Source organism: Artibeus jamaicensis, unplaced genomic scaffold (genome assembly GCF_021234435.1).
Source record: "Artibeus jamaicensis isolate MK-2021 breed Jamaican fruit bat unplaced genomic scaffold, CSHL_Jam_final scaffold_916, whole genome shotgun sequence".
NCBI classification, from domain to species: domain Eukaryota; kingdom Metazoa; phylum Chordata; class Mammalia; order Chiroptera; family Phyllostomidae; genus Artibeus; species Artibeus jamaicensis.
Window position 1 is genome coordinate 38,274,112 of NW_026522059.1, and position 19,724 is coordinate 38,293,835.

General features: G+C 38.6%; 1 protein-coding gene across 12 annotated transcripts in view; it reads right to left on the reverse strand.

Moving 5' to 3' along the window:
* CSPP1 (centrosome and spindle pole associated protein 1) overlaps positions 1 to 17,470 on the reverse strand; it is a 96,166-nt gene extending 78,696 nt beyond the window's left edge. For 6 of the 12 annotated variants that reach the window (XM_037148914.2, XM_037148916.2, XM_037148918.2 and 3 more), the window contains exons 1-4: positions 17,347 to 17,470; positions 8,002 to 8,110; positions 6,100 to 6,199; positions 730 to 833 (exon numbers count right to left, since the gene is read on the reverse strand). In XM_037148914.2, the coding sequence (XP_037004809.2) occupies positions 730 to 833; positions 6,100 to 6,199; positions 8,002 to 8,100 (303 nt within the window). In that variant the 5' untranslated portion in view covers positions 8,101 to 8,110; positions 17,347 to 17,470. Of the gene's footprint in view, positions 25 to 729; positions 834 to 6,099; positions 6,200 to 8,001; positions 8,111 to 15,118; positions 15,177 to 17,346 lie in introns of all 12 variants that reach the window. The other 6 variants (XR_005083034.2, XM_037148913.2, XM_037148917.2 and 3 more) reach the window with 2 other exon arrangements.
* Between the last annotated feature and the right edge of the window lie 2,254 nt (positions 17,471 to 19,724).

The window sequence follows — 19,724 nt, forward strand, 5'->3', positions numbered from 1 at the left end:
CTTTCTCTTTGCTTCTGTAATACCCTAAAGGGAAACAAACCATTGACAAAATACATTCAAAGTCCTTTCTCATCATTTACAAATCAGAATAAAAGAGAACTTAGAAATTTGGAACAAGCATCATAAAGTAGTCAAAAAAATAAAGAATATCCTAGGATGACTACAAACATCATTATTGTTTAAATTTTATAACCTAAAATGTAAACTGCATTTTAAAACTTACACCTTTAATTTAGCTATTACATAATTTAACAAAATATACTTAAGAGTTCTGCTTAAGTATACAGATTAAATCATAAAGCAAAGACTGTGATTAAATATGTTAAATAAAGTTTTATAAACTTAGCTCATAGGAAAATAATTAGCAACTAGAACTCCATGTGTTATTTTAATACATAGTTGGGGGAATAGAGGAGTAGGAAGTCCTAACTGGGCTATCTTAATCCATAATTTTATGGAAAACATAAACAACTAGAATTTATGATTTCATTTAAAATTAGAAACCACTGCCCTACTCCAAAAATCAAGAGTCTACTATGCCATGGCACTAGTTTTCAACACCATTTTTTTCTCTGTCAATGTCATATATGTTACTCAACTTTCTCTATAATATCCTATTGCTGATGTCACTGAAAACCTAGAAATTAATACATGTAACTAAATCTTAGAAAAACAAATTTAGGACATGACTTCTGAAGTGTAAGACTCAACTAATTTACAGAACCCTACCTGAGTAAGATAGCGTCTGTAATCTTGCCGCAATTCTTCTTTTAGTTTATGTTTCTTCCTTTCATAGTCTTCCCCAAGTGGTAAACTCAATCCATAATCAAGTCCTAGAAAGAAAACAACTTCTTAAAGTAATGTAGCTCATTTTCAAACCAATCAATCTCAATACAATCTCCTGTAACAAAGCACAGTAGGAAGGACTATAGTCACGTTCACTTTGAAGACTAGGATCAGGCCAAAAAAACTTTTATATTTAAAATGTTTCGGCCCTGGCTGGTGTGGCTCAGTGGATTGAGCGCGGGCCTGCGAACCCTGGTTGCAGGCCAGTTCCCTGCAGGCCAGTTCCCAGCAGGCGACGCACAAAAGGCAACCATACATTGATGTCTCTCTCCCTCTCTCCTTCCCCCCCTCCCCTCTAAAGATAAATAAATAAAATCTTTAAAAAAAAAAAAAAAAAAACTCAAAAATAAATAAATAAATAAAATGTTTCAACGGTTAATATACCCATATATTGGAAAATACCACTTCCACCATGAACCCCAGCTACCCTGCTCTCCTGCCCAGAACAACCAACATTCCTGTTTCTTTTCACTCTTTCCAGAGACTTTTTATGCATCTATAGATACCTTTCACTATCGTGTGCCTGCGTGTTCTTGTGTGTTACATATTACTCCTTCCCCCTTTAGATAATGGTTTTGTACTGCTTGGTATCTTGCTTTATCAAGGGCAGCAAAATTAAAGCAAAGAAAAGCTTTATTTCCGTTAATTCCGCTGATAATTCTACAAAAATACCTACAACAATTTTAATGTCTGTTTTAAGTCTGAAATTAATACCATGATTTTTAACCAGTAAGAATGTCCTTGCTATAACATGTTTGAGAAAAGTTAGGACCATACATAGCTCAGACTGAAATTTCCAAAAACTTTCAAAATTAAGCCACCAATTCTGATTTCACATAAATGGATATTAATTATTAGTGCGCAAAAACTTTATATTACATAGTATAAAACTTACATTAATTTAAACATATAATTCTGTGCCATTAAGTTGATTCAAAATGTTGTGCAACCACCACTTCATTTTTTTATATTTTATGCTATTAGAGTTGTCCCAATTTCCCCCCTTTGTGCTCCCCAAGGCCCCGAAACTCCCTCCAGCAATCCCCCTTCCTTTGTTCATGTCCATAGGTCAAATATATGTAAGTTCTTTGACTACTCGGTTTCCTATACCTGCTCTTAACATCCCCCTGCCTATTCTGTAACTACTAATTTGTACTTCTTAATCCCTGATTAAATTACTTTTCCCCATCCCCCAGACCTGTCCCCACTGACCACCATCCCAATGCTCTCCATATCCGTGATTATGTTTTTGTTCTGCTTGTTTGCTTTTTAGATTCAATTGTTGATAGTTACATATTTATTGACATCTTAATGTTCATAGTTTTGATCTTTTCTTAAATAAATCCCTTTAACATCTCATAAAAAGGGGTTGGTGATAATGAATTCCTTTAGTTTTTTCTTGCCTGAGAAACACTTTATCTGCCCTTCGATTCTAACTGGTAGCTTTGCTGGGTAAAGCAATCTAGGTCATAGGTTCTTGCTTTACACTACTTTGAATACTTCTTGCCAGTTCCTTCTAGTCTGCAAAGCTTCTTTTGAGAAATCAGCTGACAGTCTAATAGGAACTCTTTTGTAGGTAACTGTCTGCTTTTCTCTTGCTGCTTTTAGATTCTCTCTTTATATTTAACCTTCAGCATTTTAATTATGATGTGTCTTGGGGTGGGCCTCTTTGCATCCATCTTGTTTGGGACTCTGTGCTTCCTCGACTTGCATGTCTATTTCCTTCACCAAATTAGGGCAGTTTTCTTCCATTATTTTTTCAAATAGGTTTCCAGTTTCTTGTTCTTTCTCTTCTCTTTCTGGAACCCTTATGATGTGTATGTTGAAACACTTGAAATTGTCCCAGAGGCTGCTTATACTATCCTTGTTTTTTGGATTTATTCTTCTTGCTGTTTTGATTGGATGTTTTGGTTCCTTATGTTCCAAATTATGGATTTGATTCTCAGCTTTGTCCATTCTGCTGTTGATTCCCTAGAAATTGTTCTTTATTTCAATTTGTGTTCATTATTTCAAATAATCCTTCATTTCTGATCAGATCATTTTTATCCTGTTGAAGTACTCACTGTGTTCCTTGAACATCCTCATAACCAGTGCTTTCAATTCTGCACCTGATAGATTGCTTTTTTTCCCCATTTTGTTTAGTCCTTTTTCTGGAGTTTTATTCTGTTCTTTCGTTTGGGCCATGTTTGGCTCCTCATTTTGGCAGGCTCCCTGTATTTGTTTCTATGTATTAGGTAGACTTGTTTTGACTCTGTGTCTTGGTAGTGTGGCCTAATGTAGTACGTGCCCTGTAGGGCAATGGCACAGGATCCCCCATCCCCCAAGCTGGGTACTGGAGGTGCACCCTAGGTACTGACTGAGTACTCCCACCCTTTGTAACTGAGTCTTAATTGCTGTCAGCAGGTCAATAGGAGGGATTTACCCAAGCCAGACAGCTGGTAGGACTGGCTGTGACCACACGCCACCAATCTCCTCCCCACCGTGGCTGGTGGAGTTAGTTGGGTTTTGGTCATCTGCCATGGTGTGTAACTGTCCACTAGGTACACAGGCTCCGCGGTTTTCCAGGTGGTACAAGCCAGTGTCAGCCACCACCTGCATTCTGTCTGGTGCCTCTTGGTGTAAGCTATAAAGCAATCTGCCAATAGCTGCTGCTGGTGCTGGGCCTGGTGCCACTCAGAGAGAGGTACAGATGCTTGACTTAGCTGATACTTGTTTGAGATTTAGGAAAATTTGAAGCCCAGGTCTAGCCCAGCCATTCTTATGCAAAAGCTACTGTTACCAGCTTGGGTGGGCTAGCACTTGAGATGAGGTAGAGTCTTAATTAATCATCAGGACAGGGCTAACTGTGAGAGTCAGAATGATAAGAGTCTCAGATATGGTACAGCCACACTGGGTTCTGCAGGGGGGAAGGCTCAAAAAAGGAACAGTGGCTGCTGCCTGCAGTTCTGTGCTAGAGAAACCTGTGCCCCAGCTCTCACCCTGGTGCCAGACACTTCAGTTCCTCCCCATATGCCACTAGTGCCCCAAAGGTGCTTCACCAGTGCTGCAGCCCAGTGGCAATGTCTGAGTAAGTCTATGTGCAGGGCCCTCCAAAAAGAGACACCTGAGAATCCTGCAGTTTCTTCCACCAACCCAACTGCTCCATGGATTTTTAAAGCCAGAAGTTATGAGGACTTATCTTCCTGGCAATGGAATGCTGGGCTGAGTGGTATGGTGTGGGGCTGGGTTCCCTCGCTCCCAAGATATCCCTTCAATTTATATCCACCACACGTGGGTATGGCAGCAGCCTGTTCTGTGTCTCCGCATCTCTGCCCCTCCTACCCGTCTGGACGAATGTGGTTTTGTTAATTCCTTAGTTGTCAGAGTTCCATACAGCTCAATTTTCTGACAGTTCTGAGTGATATTTTTCTGTAGTTCAGCTATAATTTTGCTATGGTTGTGCTAGGAAGCAGGCCGCGTTTACCTACACCTCCATCTTGACTGGAAGTCACCTCACCCCTATCCTTTCATCATCCCAAACAAAAACTCTGTAAAAGGACTTTTTTTTTTTTAAGAAAAACTTCAATTTTCAGCAGTGTTTCCTTACATAGAGTTCAAAAGTAAAATTATATTTTGGGGCAATGACATGAGTGATAGCTGCACAACTTATAAATACACTAAAGACCACTAAATTGCACAATTTAAATGGGTAAACTTTATGCTATGCCATAGATACCTCAATAAAGCTATTATAATCACATCACATACTTTTCAAATATTCTAAATAATAAAATACTATGTCAGGAAGCACAGATATCAGGTAAGTATTTGATTTCTGAAGCCCCCTACCTTTTTTGTCCTACTATATAATGTGATTTATCTGATTTATCTTTTCTAAACAAAATAAAAAATTTCCCTGAAGAGTTAGCTACAACCAATATAAAGTAACTGACTGCAATATGAACTGCTAAGGGGATCATTACTTTTTTTTTTTTTGCCTAGTCTTCACAGTGCAGCTAAATGATAGGCATTTAGCATGAATGTGTCATATCACTGCTTTATTACATCACAGAAATATTTTAGGGACAAAAAGGCCAAAGTAGTGTAAATGTAGGTGACTGTCTTGATTTTTCTGCAATGCTAAACTCCACTTTCCACTAAACACTGGAATTCTTTTTATACACATTTCTGGCCTCCTTAAATCCTGTTGAATAAGGGTATAACAGAGGATTCCTGAGGACACCTCTCACTCAGGTTCACAGCTCTCTTACCAGAAGAAATCTAAAGCATTTCATATGCCTGGAATTCTAACTCATTTTAGAAAGGCATTTTTTTTCCTCACAAAGGAATCTAAACTTTATTTTTAAAGATTCGGAATTTAAGCTTAAAGAGAGAACATTTTAATTCTTACTTTAAGAATGGAGTACCACAAAGAAATTATAAAACCCACTAAAGCCTAGTCCATGCTTTATTCAATCTTGTAATGCCTGGCACACAACTTGTACCCAGAAATGTTCACTGAATAAAGGTGTGAAAGAATATACGAATGAATGTCTAAGCATGAGGAAGGAACAAGAGAAAGGAAGAACACACTATTCTAAGTACCTCATTTTTAGTCTGATAACGTAGAGACAGGAAGCATAATAACTAGTAACCAGTGCCCTAGCTCTAGTTACGCAGTCACAAAGGATGCTCTGTTGTGTCAAAGAGAAGAAAATAAACATGCAAAAATGATGGTGCCTCCCAACACATTCAGCTTTCCTCTCAGGGAACAAGTAATTTACAGTTTCCAAATACTGTCAAATCAGACCATAATCAAAGAATGAGTATGACTGCAGTATTAACTTCTTTAAAATTCCAATATAGCCATCAATCATTAAAATGGTCTTTCACCAAATAGCATTTTGCATCCATTAAGCATATTTCTTTGATTTATAAATAAAAGCCCACCATTTCTACTCAACAATTAACATACCTTCTCTTGCTCACTCGCCCTCTCTCATGCACATGCAAACTCTATTCAGATTTTCAATTAGATACACTTACTGCTATGATTTCCACAAATCATAATAAAGGCAATAACATTTTAAAAGTTACAAGGTTCTCAGTATGTGTTATAGTTCACATGTAGTCCATCTGTCATGGACTACGTAAGATTTGAGAAAGGAGTTACCAGGATTCCAAGAATATCTTTTTTTCCTGACAAGACAAAGCTCTTTCACAATAGTCTACTAGGAATATCTTAAAATCAATTTATCACACCTAATGACATACCTAAGGAACCCCTGGTCTGTTGACTGTTGGGTGGAATGTTTTCCTTAGCCATGGAAATTAATATTTTACTATTTTCAGAAAGTTTCTCTGATGACTTTCCCTGAAAGAGATATAATATTTACAAAAGCAGAAGGGGAAAAAAAACTACAAAACAGAAAATTCATGTCAGTACTTTTATTAAACTTGACAAAACTATATGGTATATCCTAAAAGAAATTGAAGTTTGCAGAATTAACCAAAGAATTTAATACTATAATAAATGTTCTAATATTTAGCTCATTCACTTATCAACAGGCACTTGAGTTCTTGCCAGGCACTGTCCCAAGCATTGGAAATACATGAGTGAAAAAAATTATACTAATCTGTGCCATTACGGAACTTACAAACTACTGCGGAGACAAACAAAAATTATAATACATACTTACTCTATGAAATATGTAGAGTGGTAGGGAGGGACTATGGATAAAAACAGAGCAGGGTATAGAGGCCCAAAAATGATGGGGGACATACTACAAGGCCTCACTGAGCAGGTGATACTTTAACTAAGACTTACAGGTTATTATTATCTGTGTACTATTTAATATTAGAAATTTTAATAAAGATGTACTTAAACACTGTAAGCGAGTCCTAAGTACTGGAGAGTGGTTAAGAGCATGGACTATGGAGCTGGACGCACCACTGAATCCACCACTGTGTGTACCTGGACAAATTACTTAACCCCTTTCAGCCTCATTTTCCTGATCTGAAGAAAAGAAAAAAAATTCCATCTATTTCACAGGGATATTATCATTAAATGAGAATACATGTAAAGTCTTTTGCACAATTCTTTGTATGTGACAGGTATTTTGGCAGAAAGACAACCTAGAATGGTAGTTAAGAGAATAAGCACAGGATTCTTATTGCCGGGGATCAAAGCCCTGTTCTGCTAACTATCGCTTTAGTCACATCGCTTAACTTCTTTATGCCACAGTTTACTCATTTGTAAAATGATAATAATAACAGTACTTATCTCATAGACTCATGTGAAATTCCAAGTAACCTTGTAAGACTTGGCCTCATCCATATTTTGCACACAGTAAATGTTAACTATGCAAGTTCCTATATAATTAGGGTGCCCATAGTATGCATCATCTCAACCAAGATGCCTTTGTCCAAGACAAATGCTAAACCAGATGAGACACTGGGACAACAGGTAAACCAGGACTGTCTTGTACAGACCAGTACATGTGATTACCCTCCTTACAATGGACCATGTGGCACAGGTTAGTGTACATCCTCTATCTTATTACATGTACTGAGCCCATGAGAAAAGGTGCCACACTTGTCTAGATTGGTGCTGTATTGCCAGAGCCTAGCACAGTACCTAGCAGAGTCTTAATAAGCATTTGCTAAAATTTGTTGAATCACTTCCAACAAAAATAGGAAAGTTTAAGAAAACTTTTTCTGAACTGCTTTCAGAAACATTTTAACAAATTTATATTTAAAGAAGTATACAATACTATCAATATACTATCCTAATTGTTTTGTAGACTTCAAAAAATGTTAAAACAATGATTCATTAAAATACTGAACTTTTTCCACATAGAATGAAAAGTTGCTTTTATATCTATTCTTCTTCTATTCTGAAAGTTCCTTGTACTAGAGGTGGTCTCTTAATCATTTTATGAAACACATACAGAATTAACTAAAACTGTAATAAGGGAGAGGAGAAACTGTGAGATATAAAACACCACAAACAAACACTGCATTTAAATCACTGAAACTTGGTCCAGAATCAGCATAGCCATGCTACAGTATGAAAGTGAAGAGTCAACTCAGAGAAGAGGATGCTTGCATTTACACAGGGTTAACCCTTGAAACCAATTTTAATGAAACAGGTTGGAAGAAAATGCTTAACCTTACCTTCATTTCCATGTAAGGTGGATCACTTTCCAATTCTGCTTTGTCTTTGGCCAGTTTGGCTTTGCATTCTTCAATAAATTTATCCAAATTATCAGCCATTTTTCAGATACTTAAAAACAACAACAAAAAACCCACTGCAATTAGCGTAGCTACAACTATTGGAGTATTTGGGGGCCAATTATTAACATGCAGGCTTAATCTACATTTAGTATTCAATCTCACTTATCAAATTATGAATTTCAAACAAGCCTGACCAAAATATGCCTGCTCCTTTCTATCACAACTCCCCCAAAACATCTACAATGTACTTTAAAATATCTGAATATAAATAAAAAAGAAAACAGCCACCACCACCATCCCCACCACATATCTATCAAAAACAAAACAAATAGAAAAAACTCCTCTGAACCTTAAGTTAAAGCACTGTTTAAAAAGGTATTTTTTTAAATATTTGGAGGTAATTTTGAACTTGCATAAAAGTTGCAACAATAAGAATGGCACAAAGAACAATGATATACTTTTTATCTACTGTTAAGAGTTTACATTACTTCTTGTGATATTCACACAAGTTCTCTCTTTATGCATTCAATTTTTTTCCTAAAATTAGAGGGTAAATTACATATATCATGGCTTTTTATCCCTAAATGTTTCAAAGTATGTTAAGAATTAGGTTATTCTCACCCTGGCCAGGTGGCTCAATTGGTTGGAACACTTTCCCACGCACCAGAATGTTATGGGTTCAATCCCCAGTTAGGGCACATACCTAGGCTGCAAGGTCAATCCCAGTTGGGGTGCATACAGGAGGCAACCAATCAATCTCTCTCTCTCTCTATTCCCCCCCACCCCTTTCTTCTCTCTCTAAAATCAATATGCATATTCTCAGGTAAGGATAAAAATTTATTTAAAAAAAGAATTAGGTTATTCTCTTATATAGCCTCAATGCAATTATCAACCTCAGGAACACTAATTCTTTTTAATCTACTGTTCATGTTCCAATGTTGTCATCTGACCTAACAGTGTCCTTTACAACATATTTTTCTCTCTCCAACTCAGGATCCATTCTAAGTTAAGAATCGCATTTCACTAATTTGAAACATTTTCATGCTTTCCTTTGTCTTGTATAACATTACTTTTTAATACAGCCTACCAACAGTCCTCCTTTGAGGTTTGCCTAATGTTTCTTCAGGGTTAAATTCACGTTATGCTTCCTCAGGAGAAATACTTCTTAGATGGTGATGTGTCTCAAAGTATCAACAATGGTACTTTGTTGATACTTTGGTATCAACAACAGTGATACTTAGTGGTACACGATGTCCATGTGCCCTTTATTAGTGGTTATTTTTGATCACCTGGTCTAGATGTTTGATTTCTGTACTACCTTTTTCTTGTAACTATTAGCAATCTATGGGAGATACTTCCAGACCATGAAAATATGCTGCTCTTAATCAGAATGTCTAAGATTTAGCATCAATTCATGGTTCTTAATTAATTAAATCTCTAATTCTAAATGGCTGCAAAATGCTGATTTTCCAATTCCACCATTCCTTGCACTTATTTACCCACTGGCCTTTTATTTTATTCTAACAGCCCTTTGTTCATCTGCATTTATTTATTGGCTTATTATCAGTATAGATTCATAAATTCATACTTTTTTCATTAAGCCCCAGAACTGTTTTTATATTCCTAAGTGGCTATTTTAAGAAACTTATATACCATAAAATTCACCCAATAGAGTGAACAACTCCACAGGTTGTTAGTAAATTCATCAAGTTATGCATATCACCACAATCACTCTTTGTAATGCTTCCATCAGCCCAAAAATTATTCTCATGCCTTTTTGCAGTTGATCCTCACTCTTACCCCCAACTCAGTCAACTGTCAATCTGTTTTCTGTTTCCATAGTTTTGTCTAATCTAGAAATTTCATATAAATCATACAATATGTAGTTTTCTGTGTCTGGCATTTTTCACTTAACCATAATATTTTTTTTTAATTTCTATTTCTTGATTTTAGAGAGAGAGAGAGAGAGAGAAAGGAGGTAAGGGTAGAGAGGGAGACAGAGAGAGAAACAGAGAAACATCAATTAGTTGTTCATTGGTTGATTCTTGCATGTGCCCTGACCAGGGATCGAACCCACAACCTTGGCATATCAGGATGACATTCTAACCAACTGAGTTACCCAGCCAGGGCCTACCATAATGTTTTTGAGATCCATCCTTGCAGTTGCATCTGTCAATAAGTAATTTTTTTTTTATTGTTAGGTACTTTCCATTTTACGAAAATACCACATGTTTATTCATCCGCTGCTGGACATTTGGGTTATTTCCATTTCTTGGCTATTTCTGAAAAATACTTCTATAAACATTCATGTACAGGTATTTGTGTGGGCATATGTTTTTAATTCCCTTTAATACAAACCTAGGAGAGAAACTAATGAGTCCTCTGTGACTCTGAGTTTCACATTTTTAGGAACTGTAAACGGTTCCTCTAAGTGTAAAGTGGCTGTATCATTTACATTCCAACCAGCAGTGTTGCTAAATTAACTCAAAACAGATCACAGACTTACATGTACAAGAGAAAAACTGTAAAACTTCTAAACTAAAACACAGAAAAAATATTTGTGGCCTTGGGCTAAGCAAAAATTTCTTACATATGACACAAAAAGCACAACTGATTAAAAATTGATAGAAAATGAAAAAACTCTCTTGAATGAGAGTTGCAATTTCTACACATCCTCACCAATGTTTGGTTATTTTCGGTCTTTTTTTCTCTGAGTCATTATATTAGGTGTGCAAGACCACAATATCTCATTGTGGTTTTTTTTTTTTTTAAGATTTTATTTATTTATCTTAGAGGGGAAGGGAAGGAGAGAGGGAGAGAAATATCAATGTATGGTTGCCTTTCTTTTGTCCCCTGCTGGGAACTGGCCTGCAGGGAACCGGCCTGCAACCCAGACATATGCCCTGACTGGGAATCGAACCGTGATCCTCTGGTTCGCAGGCTTGTGCTCAATCCACTGAGCTACACACAGCCAGGGCTCATTGTGGTTTTAACTTATATTTCTCTAAGGACTACAATGTTGAGCAACTTTTCATGTGCTTATTTGCCATCTGTACATCCATATATAACCACTGGTAAAATGTCTTCAAATCTTCTACCCATTTAAAAAATTAAATTGTTTTTTATTATTGAGCTTTAAGATTTTTTATGTATACTTTAATCCTTTATAAAGTATGTTTTATAGGCATTTTCTCCTAGTCTATGGTTTAATTTTAGGTTTTCTTAATCATGTCTTCTTTTTCAAGACTTTATTTTTTAGAAAAGTTTTAAATTCACAGCAAAAGTGAGGAGGTACATGTTTACCTCATATGCCCTGATCTACTCACGTATAGCATCCCTCATTAGCAACATCTCCCACCAGAGTGGTACATTTGTTTACAATCAATGAACCCACATTGATACATTCAGTTTACATTAGAATTCATTCTTGGCATTATATATTCCATGGGTTTGGACATACAAGGTCTGTCCAGAAATCCAACCATGCAATATGACAAAGAGACATTTACTGAAGAAGATATAAGATACAAGAAGCATTGTACATAGGACAATGACACCTAAGTCCCCTTCAAAGTAGGCACCTTGGGACCTCATACAGTTCTCCTTATCACCATCAGCTGTCCTGTCATATTTTCCTGAATCTCATCGACAGTCTGAAATCTCTTCCCTTTCAAAGGTGATTTTAGTTTTAGAAAAAGCCAGAAGTTGCAGGGTGCCAAATCTGGGCAGCATTGGGGCTGAGCCACCTGGATGATTTGATGTTTTGCCAAACAACTGCAGCAGAGGTAACGCATGAGTGGCCGCATTGTGATGGAGCTGCCAATCACCAGTTGCCCATAGCTGTAGCCTTCTGAATCACCTGAATAGTTTCCATGTAGGAATGTTCAGGTTTAAATGCAAAATCTGATGCAGATTCATTGCTCTACTTGCAGTCATTTTGAATGTGACAGCCACACAGTACGCGTGCTCACTTAAGGGCGTCTTCCACCCCCACTGAGTAGTGCAGTGAAGTTGCCAGTGTTCACACATCTGCATTCCAGTCCACTCCCCTTGGCTGCCAGGTTACATCAATGTCATGCGAACCATTTTCGCTATATTAATAATGGCTGAATGTTTTCCGGACAGCCCTCGTATGCATGACATGTATGCATGACATGTATCCATCGTTAGGCCTCTCATTGTCTTTTCATGGCTTGATCACTCATTTCTTTTTTTGATGCTGAATCATTCCTTCACCTACTAAAGGACATCTTGGTTCCTTCCAATTTGGGGGCCATTATAAATAAAGGTGCTATAAACATCTGTGTGATGTTCTTAAGAGCAAAAGTTTTTAATTTTTTGAAGTCCAATTGATCCATATTTCATCAACTTTTAATCAACTGTTTGTGTGTCATATGTAAGAAATTCTTGCCTAGCCCACGATCACAAATATTTCCTACTATGTTTACTTTTAGAAGTTTTATAGTTTTCTTTCTTACACCTAAGTCTATGATTTGTTCTGAGTTAATTTTTGCAAACAGTGTAAGGTAAGGACTACCAAGGTTCAGTTTTGTTTTCGGAACTTTTTGTTTGTTTGTTTGTTTTGCATATGGATATAAAATTATTCCAGTGTCATTTCTTGAAAAGACTATCTTTTCCTCTTTAAACCTGTAATTTTTTTAAAAAGACATTTTCTAAAAACCCACAAAACTCAGGGACTAACTGGTTATTTAACAAAAAGGAGCCACTGAAAACCAAAATTTTAAGTCCTAGAAAGTAAATGTGGATGGAATCCTGGCCAGTAATGTCAGAAGAAGCTGGCTGGTTTGCAAAAGTTTGGTTTAGATACGTTAAGTTGGAGACAGTTAAATATCCAGCTGATGGTTAGAAACTCAAGACTCAAATTCAAGGCAGTGGATATTAGATACGTTTATTTAACAATTAACTACTTCAAAGATAATAGCTGAGGTTGTGGTAAATGAGTACAAACAGGGAGGAAAGCAATGGGCCAGAACCAAATGCCAGGCAATATTCTGAGGAGGTGACAAAAGAAATGAAGTAGAAAAAAATACAAGAACTAATTAAAGATATAAAGAAAACCAAGTGAAAATAATTCGCACAGAATAAAAAAATATAAGAACCAGCCAGCAATATCACAAGCAAGAGTTTTTTAAAAATCTACTGAATTTAATATTTGGGAGATAATAATAATTTGTAAAAAATGCAGAAATGCAATCTTTACCCAAAAGAAGTATGTTGAAACCTGTATCAGTTAGGTAGTACATAATACGAACTTCATTATCTTATTTAACTTCCAAAAAAAAAAATGCTTTTAAAATATGGCTATAGCAAAACATACTACATGCCAAAAAAAGTTAATATATTTAGCCATTTTTAATTTGCCCTTTGTCACAAGAGATTTTTCTAGTAGAAATTCAAAAGAGCTCAAGAGCAAACAGTAATTCTCATGCTAAAAAAGAAAAATCTCCAAATTTTCTAAATATTTTGTCTGATAGAAATAAAAGATAATGATGGGATTATGTGTATGTATACACATATTACTTTGCTACAGCACTTTAATTTAGGCAGAAATGTCATTAATCTAAAAAAAGTAACAAGCTTGTTTCAATTCTGACCTAAGGCTTTCAAATAATTATGTTAACAATTAAACACATTTTAAACAATGGTAGTGAGTATAATATATGCCCTAACACATGAGATTTAGCAGATATACATTTATGTTTAATCATTTCTAACTTTGTTCTACTATCTAATCTGATTGGAGACATCTCTACTATTAAACTGTAGAGTAAAAGATACTAGTAAGCTTTCTCCTGGCAATGCTCTCCAGATAAAGAACGCAGGAAGACTATTGCAGTTCAGTGAGATGCCTATTCCTCATTGCATTGAGACATGCATCCTTGATGCCCACCATGGGGAACGGGAGTATTTTACTAAGAGAGTGTTAGAAAAGACTTATAGGATTTGGAATTGTATTAGGTGATTTGGAAAAGAGTTTTAGGAAATGAAGCTCTGCTCTGGATTTAATGTGGTCAGGAAGTGAGGGTAATTCTGTGATTGAACGACTTACCAAGTCATATATACAGGGTGAGGCTAAAGCTGTAACTGGTACAGGCAGCAGTCACTCATACTAGGTGGGAGAGGGGATATCTGGCATTTTGTGGCTTGGACAACATTCATGTTTTGTCTGTGTTTGGATGTGATTATAAAGTGGTATTGTTTTTGTCTTGACCCATCAGGGACACAAACCAGGTCTAATGTTGATGTTCTATGCAATTGTTTATCTTCAACAGAAGAACACCAAGCCTAAACAGTATTGTCAGGCCAGCTCCTAGCAACACCAAGGCCTTGGTGATTGTACAGTCAGCTTCTAACAGTTATGACTACTTCCTCTTTCTTACTCCTAAAGCATGTGGCAACTTACATAAAACAACTTCAACTAAAAAATTATTCAAAAATTACTTAGTGATTCAAAAAGACTGAATGAGTACAGTCTAAGTACAAAATAAAGTAAGAATATTTATAATTTAAAGATTGTTATAAGAAAGATCAGTTCAAAGAAACCTGAATAGAATTCTTTATCTTCCTTCACTCTACAATGTAAAATTACAATTTTTTCAGGATGTTACCAGATTTTTCCCCCGTAGCAATGTACACAGTATGTAGAAGACAAATAGTTTTCAGGAAAACCACTTAACTGAAAGACTTGGATTTGAAAGCCAATTCAATCACTGATTTTATGTGATTGACCTCAAAGGTACTCCTTCAGCCTCTCTATCCTTCAGTTTCCTCTTCTGTAAAATGGAAATATCTACTCCAGCATTGTTATAAAGAAAAAAATAAAATGATGCATATAAAATATGACACACCTGACACTCAGAAATTATTAAATCACGTTTTATTAATTCTTGTCATATTTTCAAAGTCTTTGTATGCATCATTACTCATCTTTATATTTTAAAAGCTTCCAAATTACACTGGGAAATAAATCACCAATAACTGACAGTTGGTTATAATCCAAATTAACATCTTTAAATCTTAGGCCCTTTATGCTTACCATACAAATAGAAATATAAGCAAGCCAGAAGTATTCACCCTGCTGAGTTTATGCAAATCTGAAAAACAGAGACAATCCAGAAATAATTGAGCAAATCTGATTCCTTCTACTTTCATCATTCACAAAAGGGAAAAATGTTGCTCCCATCTTTTTCCCTCCTGAGTAAAGTGCAAATTTCCTCCTCAGTAAGGAAGTATGAGGAATGGAAAATACATAATGCCCCTCCTAAAGGAGGGCTTTAAGGTGCTGGTGCCAGGAGATGAACTGAAACACAGTTCAGTCACTACTAAGATATGATTCTTGCTCTCCAATTTGGACAAGATAATGCCACCTGTCACAGTGGCTCACAGTCTAAACAGATGAGAGTTAGGACCCATAAAAGATCCAGTGGGCAAATTCTGACAGATCCCCCTAAATGCTGCTAAGAAGTAAACACCATATTGCTGGGGGCAGAGGGAGATTAGGGATTGGGATCAGAGAGAGTGAACACAGGCACACCTTGCTGTATAGTGCTTGCTTCACTTTATTGAGCTTCACAGATGTTGCATTTTTTACAAATTGAAGGCAAGACCCACCACCTGCAAAAAGATTACGACTAGCTTTATTGTGGTGGTCTGGAAGTGAACCCACAATTATCTCCAAGGTATACCTGTATATAAAAGCACTGTTAAGTCTGTCAGCAGTTGTCAATACATCATTAATGATGACCTAAGACAGTAGCATAAATTAGACAACCTTTGGGTAATGCAAAATTGCCAAAACATTTACTCAAACACCTTTGTCTCCCACTCAGGAAAGCAGTCAGAATGATGTTAAAAAGGTAACCCAAGCCCTGGTTGGGTGGCTGGAGCATTTGCCAGAATACCAAAAGGTTGCAGGTTGGATCCCCAGTCTGGGCACATACCTAGCTGGTGGGGTCCATTCCTGGTTGGGAGCACGTATGGGAAGCAGCCCTCCTCCCTCTCTAAAATCAGTAAAACCTATCCTCGGCTGAGGATTTTTTTTTTTTAAAGCAACCCAAAGGCTGTTCAAAGTTTGTAACAGTTAAAACACGTTTGTCTGAAAACTCCACTTGAGGAAATCTGTACTGAAAGCCTCAGGTTTCAATTCATCCCATCAAAAAACACCTGCTACCTTTCAAGTCACCTGTACTGCAGAAGACCCAAAATTTCATCCCTGGAGTGCATTTCAGCAGATATTTAACCAAGAGAAAGTCACTGTCCTCCTAGGGAAAAGAATAATGCAGGGGGCAAATGAGCATGTCACTGATTTCCATGGGATTTCTTTTAGCTTGTCAACAGGAAGAGCCAGTCTTTCATTTAAAATAGGACCTCTGGGGATTATTGTCGTTCTAAAAACTCATGATGGTTGTATTAGGCTCTTGCATTTTTAGAGCTGTTTGTAAACTAGGTGATGGTTTGCTTTACAATTTAGTCTTCTCGGAAATCCCAGCTAAACTTTTTAATCCCAAAATTCTGAGAGCCAACCTCTCTCGAAAGATGAGTCCCATGGCTATCACTAAAAAGTGGGTTTAAATCCCAGATAGCAATCTTAGAATCAAAGCAGCTGTAACAGGTCAAACTCAAGGAGTCAGGTGGATCCAGGACCATAATAGCACCGACCTCACAAGGGGTTGATCAAATAAATTGTACTAGCAAAGCAAAACGCTGGGAACAAGGCCGGGCGCACAAGTACTCCGTAGACGTTAACTTTTAACCAGCACCGGGGAAGAGGGAATGTGCTCAGGCAGGCTTAGCGGAACAGCAGAGTCCCAGCTGGTGCGCAGACACAGCGCCCGAGAGCGGAGCAAAACTACTCTCCGGGCTGTGGGTGGCAGGCTCACAGGGAAGCGTCAACGCGTTGTCAGGCAACCGGGTCTCTAGGGCACCGCTTACTGCGGCGCTCGCTGCGGCCGGCCGGGTGAGTTCAGACCGCAGAACCAGGGCGAGACCCCCATTCACAAGGATCCCCAAGCCCGGGAGCCAGGCACTGGCCCCGGCCCTGCGGCGAGACCCCGAACCCATAACTCGACCACCGCCCCTAGCCTGGCAGCCTCGAGACCTACCCCTAGCAGCAGAGAATCCGGCCCACCAACCCTTGTAAACCCCACACCACCGCCAGGCTGGCAGCCGCGAGACCCCGGCTCCCCGGGAACCCCTGTGCCGGGACATCCCCTCCCGCCAAACCGCGCCAGGCCCGTTCCCAGCCCAAGGCCGGCTAATGCTTACTCCCGTGAGCCGGAATGCGTCCAGGGAGACGGACAGCCCTCTAACGAAACTCTTCCCAGTCTGAGGAGGCGGCGGTGACCGCCGTCCCGGGCTCCGCCTTTTAGACCAAGTCCTCCGCCCGCCTTTCGTCAACTGCCAAGCGCGGCACCGCCCCCACTGGGAGGAACTCGGAGGAAGGCCGTGCGGCTGGTGGCGACCCCTGCCGGCCCGGAGGCCACACAGCCACCTAGCGGTTCACGGAGCTGTTCCACACCCAGACTGGGTACTCTGCCGCTGGGTTCACCTGCTCCACCTGTGGGCTGTTACTCCGTGGGAGCTATTTCCCAGGCTAAATTGATTCCAGCCCTTTCGAACCCTGCAAGTCCTAGCTTTCCTGGAAACAGGTCACGGCCTGGAAATAAAAAAGGAGAGTGCTGGCAGTGTCAGAAAAGCTGTTGGCATACCTCTCCAGGGCATTAATTACTCTTCTCCCAGGAGTCTGGTCAACGTTTTGTCCTGGGCTTTTATTACCAATTTCAACATATCCAATTCACCCCTATTCTTGGTGCTACCACTAGAAGAGAGTCCTAGCTTCCATGGAAAGTAGAACTAGGAATCCTTTATCCTAAACGACTTTGTAAGAGAGTTTTAAAGACATTTTCTTTTCCAAGTCTATCAAAACCGTGGGTGAGAATTTGATCATTCTAATGTTTTCATTTTAACTGTATGCTACACGCTTTATTAGTGGAATATCCTGTACTCTAAAACTTACAGTAAGAAGAAAAACTTCGAAGTAAACAATATATTACAATGCAATATAAGTTACAGAGGCACCTACAGACACTTTGGAAGGCATGATTATGGAGACAGGAGGAAGAAAGATATAGTAAAGATCTCTGAGCTGTCTTTTTAATGATTGGTAGGAACTCCCAGGTAGAAAAGTCGCGGGGATGGGGGTGCCCTTTTGGCAATGCTAGCCAATACATGCAAAATTTCAAGGGTGACTTACAGAAGATGAAGCTACAGAGCTGCTATTCCCCCGCCGCCTTGTTTCCTTTTCTTCTGCCCCTGCTCCCAGCAAAAATATTTATTAAACATTTCGGTGTTTAAAATAAGGGATAAGACCATTTGTTTTATCCCTAGAACTGGGATTTAGAACTTAGAATCTAGTGCGGAGTGGGAGAGAGGAAACGAAGAAAGAATACGTAAAACAAGCAAAAACAAAAGTAAACATCGTATTGTTACTGGAGCTGTGTTCTGCCCACCGACACAGTAAAGGATTGCAGATCAACGAAACGAAATAGACGAGTAAAAGTTTTATTTAGGTTCTCAAGGGAGAGAAGGGGCCTGCCGATGATAGTAAAACGGAGACTCCTGCCTCTCAGGTCTGGAGACTTAAAAGTAAAGCAGTGAGTGTGAGCCAAGTTTTGTTTGGGAGTGCAGTCCCTAACTTGATTGACGGGTCCTGGGGTGGGGAGCGAGGAAACAGCAATGTAGATTCAGATTAATTATTATGTAAGTGTAGGTTATCTGAGGTCCTAGCAAAGGGCCGTCAGTGCGCATGCCTTAAGTGGGGAATTTTCCTGTGGCTCCTAGCTTCTTGCTGTTTCTTCTGCTAGACTATGATAAAGTCAGCAGTTAAGCCGCAAACTGAAGCTTCGACCACCCTGACCGCCCCACCTCTCCCTCTCGGCCGTTCATTTCCTGATGCCTAACATTTAACTGTTGGAAGAAAACAGGCTGTTGAGATTAATTCGGTCTCGAGGACAGGTGGTTTCCCGAAACAATGCTGAATATTAAACTTTAAAATACCATAGGAACTGGACACTGAACTTTTTCGGAACACTAGTAAGTCATACACATGTTCTCTGGCCTCGCCGAATAGCTGGAGAATGCGTGGTGCCAAACCAGCACAAACCCGTGGGATTCTAAGCATGAGCAGCGGTTCGTCAGTAAGTCAATGAAGATGCCACGTTATCTTTCAACCAGCATCCAGAGCTACTCACATGCCAGCTTTTCCGCATGCATTCCAATTTCTTAATCTTTCAGAAAACTTAATTCCTATAAGGTGCCTAAAAACCTCATGAAAAGAGTTTTTCCCCCTACTCCAGTTTAAGGATCTACCCATTTTAATATGGCGGAGACTGAGCCTGCGCAGTACGAACAAAAGAGGACAATTCCAAATTCTGGCAAAACAGTTAATATTCCCTTCTTCCGGTGCGGAAGGCTATACCATTCTCATATTTAATCATTTTTTGGTCACAATTCACACATGTTATTTTCCAAGCTAATAAGTCCTCCCCTACGCTACAAGAAGACTCCTCTGTCTCTATCTATTGTGTAAGTGCTGCTTATATGGTCGAGCCTCTGAACGGCCCCGCCATCCACGATGGTCTGCA